Source organism: Camelus bactrianus, chromosome 23 (assembly GCF_048773025.1).
Source record: "Camelus bactrianus isolate YW-2024 breed Bactrian camel chromosome 23, ASM4877302v1, whole genome shotgun sequence".
Lineage (NCBI taxonomy): Eukaryota > Metazoa > Chordata > Mammalia > Artiodactyla > Camelidae > Camelus > Camelus bactrianus.
The window spans coordinates 21,245,132-21,251,980 of NC_133561.1; the positions used below are offsets into that span (position 1 = coordinate 21,245,132).

The 6,849-nt window shown below is 42.0% G+C and overlaps 1 protein-coding gene across 1 annotated transcript; it reads right to left on the reverse strand.

Annotated features, from left to right (window-relative positions):
• Positions 1 to 204: 204 nt before the first annotated feature.
• On the reverse strand, positions 205 to 3,496 carry BECN2 (beclin 2). The gene is made up of 2 exons (XM_010973472.3): positions 830 to 3,496; positions 205 to 589 (listed from the first exon to the last, which is right to left on the reverse strand). The coding sequence occupies exons 1-2, from the start codon at positions 2,167 to 2,169 to the stop codon at positions 499 to 501; spliced, it is 1,431 nt and encodes a 476-aa protein (XP_010971774.2). The 5' UTR covers positions 2,170 to 3,496; the 3' UTR covers positions 205 to 498.
• Positions 3,497 to 6,849: the final 3,353 nt, after the last annotated feature.

The following is a 6,849-nucleotide window of genomic DNA, read 5'->3' on the forward strand; positions in this document are numbered from 1 at the left end:
AGGCAGGCAGGACCGATCACCCGGGCTGAAAGCCATGGTAAGAATTTGGGATTTTATTTCGAGAGCAATGGAGAAGCAGGTAAATGACATATAATTCTTAGTTTTAAGAAGCCCTCTGGCTGACTTTTACAATCATCAGCTCTCTGTAAGGGTTCACCTTGTGACCCCTACCTGACCATTAGAATAATCAGCAGAAATGTTACCAGTCCTCTCAACCACCACGCCTCATCTCCAGGTTAGTGTCAAAACATAACGGCGCAGCCCAATGACACACTTCTCACTTTAAATCATTGTACAAAGTGTAGAAATTTACTGACAATTTTTCTGGGATGAAGAGGAGGGGTTTACACTATACATCACAGCAAAGACTGAAAAATCTTTTAGTATTCACCTCCTGACTCCAAAGTCCCACTACGAACAATGGCCCAAGTACTTTTCTCATAAAAAAATGAAGACTTCCACCTCTCTCCTTTCCACCCTCTTCCTCTCACCCCACCCTCAGTTCTCTCCATATTCTTTATCTCTTTTTAATGGCGGAATCATCTTGTCATCTTGTGGTTTCATCTTTGTCATTCTTGATTTGTTTTGTCTAGGAAGAAGGGGAGAGAGAGGACAAGGATGTGCTGGGGAAGATAGCAATGACTTCTGGTTTGCCCTGGACAATAATTCATCTTAAATTAGTGCCTGTGTGGCCATTCACTTTTTAAAAGTATAAACATGTTATATTCTTCAGTTTTAAAATTTATCTGATAACACTGTCACAAATAAAAATACTTTAAAACAAAAAAACTCTCCCTCTGAGGAAAAAAAAAGTTATTTTGCACGATACCTTAAGGAGACCCAAGTGAGACAGTGCTTAAAATTTATAAGCATGAGCTTGAGGGCTCTTGTCCACTCCTCCTCTGTGTTCAAGTGGGTTCTGATGGAATAGAACCCATCACTGTCTCCAGGATCTTCCATCAGGCCTTTCTCCACATGAATCTTGTAGGGCAAACAGAGACCCGACTCAGCTTTCTCAGCTGCTTCCTGGAACTGCTGCAAGCAGTCCAGCAAAGCCATCATCGCCTGGTCATATTTGTTATGCAAGAAAACACTCTGCTTCCCATTAGAGAACAAGGGCAGCTCAGTGTGGTCATCTGTTAAAGACTTCAGATAGGAATGGTCTCCGCAGGGGACAGGTTGATACCTCTGAAACTCCAGTCCGATTGTATTGGACAGAGCAAGGAGCAGCAAGGCTGCCTGTCCCCAGGCGGCATTAATCTCATCCCAGCACGTGGGGAAGGTGGGGAGGCAGCCCAGTCTGAAGTTATTGATGATGCCTACGGGGCCATCATGGCAGATCTCAAACGTGGCATGGAAGACGCTGGTTTTCTCCAGCTGGTCCTGCTGGATCTGGGCGTACCACAGGCGCTTCTCCACGCTGCTCAGCTCATCGTGTAGTTCTAGTTGTTGCCATTTCAATTTACTGTAGTCCTTTTGGTGCTGCTTTTCCTGCTGGTCCAGCATCTCTGTCTCTGCCTGGGCTGCCTCGAGGTCTGCTGCTGCCCTTTCTCGTTTCTGCTCCACACCCTCCAGCTCCCGGACTAGCCTCGCTTCCTCCAGCTCCAGGTCCTTCAGCTTCTCCTGCAGCATCTCCCTGTCGTCCTCATTTATCCACTCCCTGGTCTCCAAACAGCGTTTGTAGTTCTGAATCTCAGATTCTGTGATGGTGAGTTGAGTGTCCATTTGCTCTAAAAGATTGTCAGTACAGTCCACACACAGAGGGTGGTTCACGTCAGTTTCCCCAGAGAGGATGTCAGAAATGTCGCCGATGGCCTTCTGGATGTTATTGAGGGTTCTCAGGGAGCCGAGATTCCCAAGAAGGGTGAAATTGTTGAACTGGTCCCAGGACATCCCACCACTAGGGAGAATCCTGCTAGAGGCACCATCCTGTAGATTTTCAAAATCTGCCTCCTCCGTGAAGGGAGGGCCTCCCTCCTGGGCTTCTCCTGGCTCCCCCTCAGCTGAGACGAGTGTCGAGTCTGCAGGTTCTCGGGAGGTCTCCGTGGACCAGCTCAGTTTCAGGGGCTGGCTGCAGCGCTGGCAGATGAAGCGGAGGGCGGACATGGTGGAGGACTTGACTCTCCCCTTGACACTAAGTTTCCTCTGGCTCCCCAGTGAATTAACCATATATATATATTTTCAACTCCTTTTAGGGGAGAGATTCTTTTAAATGCTTATCTCATCTTGTCACTCTCCGACTTAAAACCTTGCAATGGTCCCCTCCTTAAATTCCTTTAGACTTCCCATACCTCCTTACAGACAAGTGATTCTTTCCAAAAGTAGAAGCTTTCTTATTCCTCCTTTAACATTTCAAGGTGTATCTTACAAGTAATCTTTCTAAAACTAAAATCTGATCATGGGCACGTTCCTCCTTAAAATGTTTAATGTCCTTATCTTACCTCAAGATAAATTCTAATCATCTTAATTGGACACCAAAGCCATCTTTCCACCTTTTTCTCTCCCATTTCCTGCATAATAACTGAATTTCAGTTCTTCCAGCATTTCTTATTGTTCCCTCTGACTGTCTTCCTTCCTCTCTTTACCTGGATAACTTCTAAGCCATCCTTTAGGGTTAGATGTCATGTCCTCCAGGAAGCCTTCCCTGACTACCAAATTCGGGCTTTCTGTTCTGATGACACACTTCACATTCTTTAGCATAATGTAATGGGCATATGTGGAAAAGATATTGTTTAATTAACAAATCACACCAAATAAAGTAGCTTCGAAGTATGGATTTTGCCATCAGCTCAGCCAGAAAGTAAATATTTACATAACTGAAAAGAGCAAACTAACAAAAAACTTTACAAATATGTTGACTTTCCCCAGTCAACCACTGAGGGAAGCACAGTTTACAGAAGTACTTGCTCTAAGATAAAACCTTTGTGAGCTTCTAACCTGTGGTTACTGACCTGATGGGGCAGAGCATTATGTAAATGCACACAGAGGGGCCCAACCCTAACGGGAGAGCACAGAAGGCGCGGGAAGCCTTAGGGTCTGTCTCTCCCAGCGTCCAGCAGGAAGCAGCATGCCAGCCACACCCAGCACCCTGGCAGGGGAGGCTCAGGGCTGGAGGAGGCAGGAAGCCTTCCCACAGACTCAGCGAAGCGTGGCCCAGGACTTTACAAGTTTAAGCACATCAGGCAGTTATGCCACTCTGGACTTCATGCTGAGGGACCTTGCAAGGAGACACACTTCCCACTGGCTACCTTTTGCTGCAGTTTTCTAAGCCTGCTTAATCTGTGTCACCATCATGGTCGGATTGGTCATTTGCACCTGTTAAGCTATCACTTAGCCTTTCACGCAAGCTCTCACCAGTATCCTATATGAACCTCAGAATTCCTGGGAGGTGAGAAGATCAGAAGTGCATTAAGGCCAAGAGAGGTTAAACAACGAGTCAAGAGTCCGTCTGGCCCTCAGGACCTCGTGCGTGCTAAGCCCACGCTCTACCACTGAGCTATACCCTCCCCTCTTCATATCCCATTAATACCACCAGACATGTGTGTATTTAACTTTTGTTGTGTACATGACATATAAATGGTTCTGGCTTATTCTCATCAGACATTTCCTTCCCACTGTAGAAGATACAGAGGTAACCAAGACAGAACCTTCCCTCACTGGGTGGCCACCTTTGAGCATTCCTTTCTTGCCTCTGTTCTGCATTGATTGGGCCATTTGCTGCTTAGGTCCAATCTCACCGAAGACAAAAATATACCTGTGAAACGCCATACCAGGAATGGCATCCCAGAATGATTGACATCATGGAACAGAGTAAACCTAAATGCTTCCAGGAAAGGCTGTCAAGTGTTGCTCCCTCTTCTAGCTCCCTTTCTGTGAATGGACTTTACATATTTTTATGGCTAGTAAAATTACTAAAACATTCCTACTTTGATTTAATAAACTAGCTTTGAAATCTTAATTACTGTTAAGAGAGTTTCTTCACTTTTCCCCCAAATTCAGTAAATGTTTAATGCAACATTGTTTGAATGCTGGAAACATCATCTAAATGTCATTAATAAATAAGTAAATTATGACATGCATTTTATGGAGTTAAAAAGGGTCATTAAAGGTAAATTAATCTATATATATTAACAGGAGAAGATGTTCAAATCCTATGTGGGGAGAGAGGGAGGTAATTAGGATTATTTATGTATTTTTAGAGGAGGTACTGGGGATTGAACCCAGGCCCTTGTGCATGTTAAGCATGCACTCTACCACTTGAGCTGTACCTCCAACCCTTCAAATCCTATGTGGATTTTTTTAAGAATCAGTTTCAGAAATCACGTTTTAAAGAAGTCACACAAAACAAAACTTCATAAAGAAATAAAATACCCAACAACCTGACAATAGGGAAGATTAGGATTGGGGTATGAATCAAGAAACTAGAAGTTGATCTGTAATGTTGGGATTTTTCCAAGTATGAATATATTTGTGCCCTGCTTGTATAGTTAAGAGAAATAAAAGTAAAATATTGTATAAGAGGGTGGGTTTTTAAATAGACTTAAAGGCTCTTTCGACATTAAGCAATGTGGAGGAGCTGCCCTCTTGTGGAGCTTTTGGAATCATTTTTAAAAGGTTACTCATAAATGAATTTGCTGTTTGGTTCACAGAATGTTGGAGTTATAATTTCTGAATTAGAGGTCAACCCCTTGTGTTTGTCCTGTGAGAAAAAAGAAGATGACAAAGGTTCGGTGGTTTACCCAAGGTCACTTAAGAGTTTGAAGCAGGTCAGAATTATAAATGAAGTCTTCTGATTCCTATCTGGAATTCAATTCTTCTGCCTCCCTTAAACCATGAGTCAGTCAACAAGTGTCAAACACTGAAATGTGTCTGGGAAGACTTCAGGTGCTGTATAATATACAGTGCCTGGTAGCCAGACATTATTTACCAAGAATGTGGAACACTGACCATATTGCCAGGAACTTGCTGGGAGTTGAGAAACAAAAGGGGATAATGCTTTTATTGTGTAGTGGATTGTAAAGTCGAATATAATTGACATTAACCCCAGGTTGCATCTAGTCATTAAACAAGCAACAAGAATTAAGCAACAACAGCCTACTTCTGGAGAGGGGCAAGGGCTTGGAGATGGAACTCTTCTGAGTCACGAGAGCGTCAGGAAGGTTAAAAACTGAGGATAGAACAGGAACACTGGAAAACAGACAGAACTAAAAATGCTGGCACCACACTAGAGGAATTTGAAGTCACTGGGGTACTTGTCATAGCAATAACAAACCCCAACCAGTTAAACTCCTGACTAGATCTTACCAATGTCCACTTCCAGGCTTATCATTTACTTCAGTCACTACTGTTGTATATCAATGTACGGCAGTTAAATGAATAAAAAATATGAGACATGCACACAGAGAACAAGGAAAAAGAAAACACTGTCAAGACACAAGATGCAGAACCAGATTCAGAGATAACCCAGACATTGGAAATACAAGAAAAGGTATTTAAAATAAGTATGGTTAATATACCTTGTGTAAAATGTGGATAATATGTGCATGAGCAGATCTGGGAATGTCAGTGGAGAGATAGAAACAGTAAAATAGAAATGCTAGAAATAAAAACACAAAACACAGCGACAGAGATGAAGAGTGAAGGAAAGAATTAGTTAAGCAGAAAATAGGTTCACAGAAATTAACCAAACTGAAAAAGAAAAACAGTAGAAAGTAAACATAGTAGCACTAACGGCTGAGGGACAACTTTGAGCAGTCCAGCATACTTGCAATTGGAATCCCCAAAGAAGAGAGAATGGAGCTTCACAGGAAAACGGGGGTGGGGATCATACAGCTCAGCTTATTTCCACTTTATTCCTTCTTTTCAGCAACATTGTACCTCATTTTCCCCTCAGCTATGCTTCCTGTCTTTCAAGATCGCAGGCTGCCTGGAGCCAACTGTCCAGGGAGTTAACCTTGGGAAATGAAGTTAGTTGATTTTGTGCATGAGGGACAGAATATGTGACATCTAATTGCTGCAGTTTCTTTATTCTAAGGTACACATTTCAACATTTTTGAGAATAGTGTGTACCTTGATAGAGTGTCAATATAATGGATTTTTTTCTTTCAGTGGTACATAAAAGGATGATGCATCTTACAACCAATTACATCTTCAATTTGATGAAATACTAGTACTACTATTAAAATTATTGTAAAACAGAAAATATGGAACACCACATAACTAAATGGCTTAATAAATTATAAGGCCAACATCTTAATTTATGATATGGACAGCTTAATAAGTTATATTATTATAAGACAAACCTACTATAAGACACTGTCATAAAATATCCTACCTAGTGAACAAAACTTTGCCAGTCATTCCCAGAATCCCTTCCATATGCTTTGTCCTAATATCAATGTCCAACCACCCCCTGAAACCCTGCTCCATAGCCACCACCCTGAATTTTATAGTTACAGCTTCCTTGTATTTCTCTGTTCTTTAATCACCAGAGTATGCATCCCTAAATAATCTAGTTTAGTTCTGTGCTTTTTTTTAAAAACATGGAATTTTCCCCTCCATCCTTTTCCTTGCAATTTATCTGTTGAAAATCCCAGGGTGTTTAACCTGTAGTTCCTTGCAGTCTGGATTTTGCTAACTGCACACTCATGCTCTAGTTCCACAAGTTCCTCTGTCCTCTGTATTTCCTGCAATTCGGTAGCTGGATCCAGAAGAGTGGTTGGACTCATCTCCTATTCTTTGGCAAGACTACAGAGGATGTCCAGTTTTTCCATTAAGAGGCATAAAATGTCTGATTATGTTAATAGTAGCTGATGCGCAAAGCCTAAATCCATTAATCCATTAGGTTAA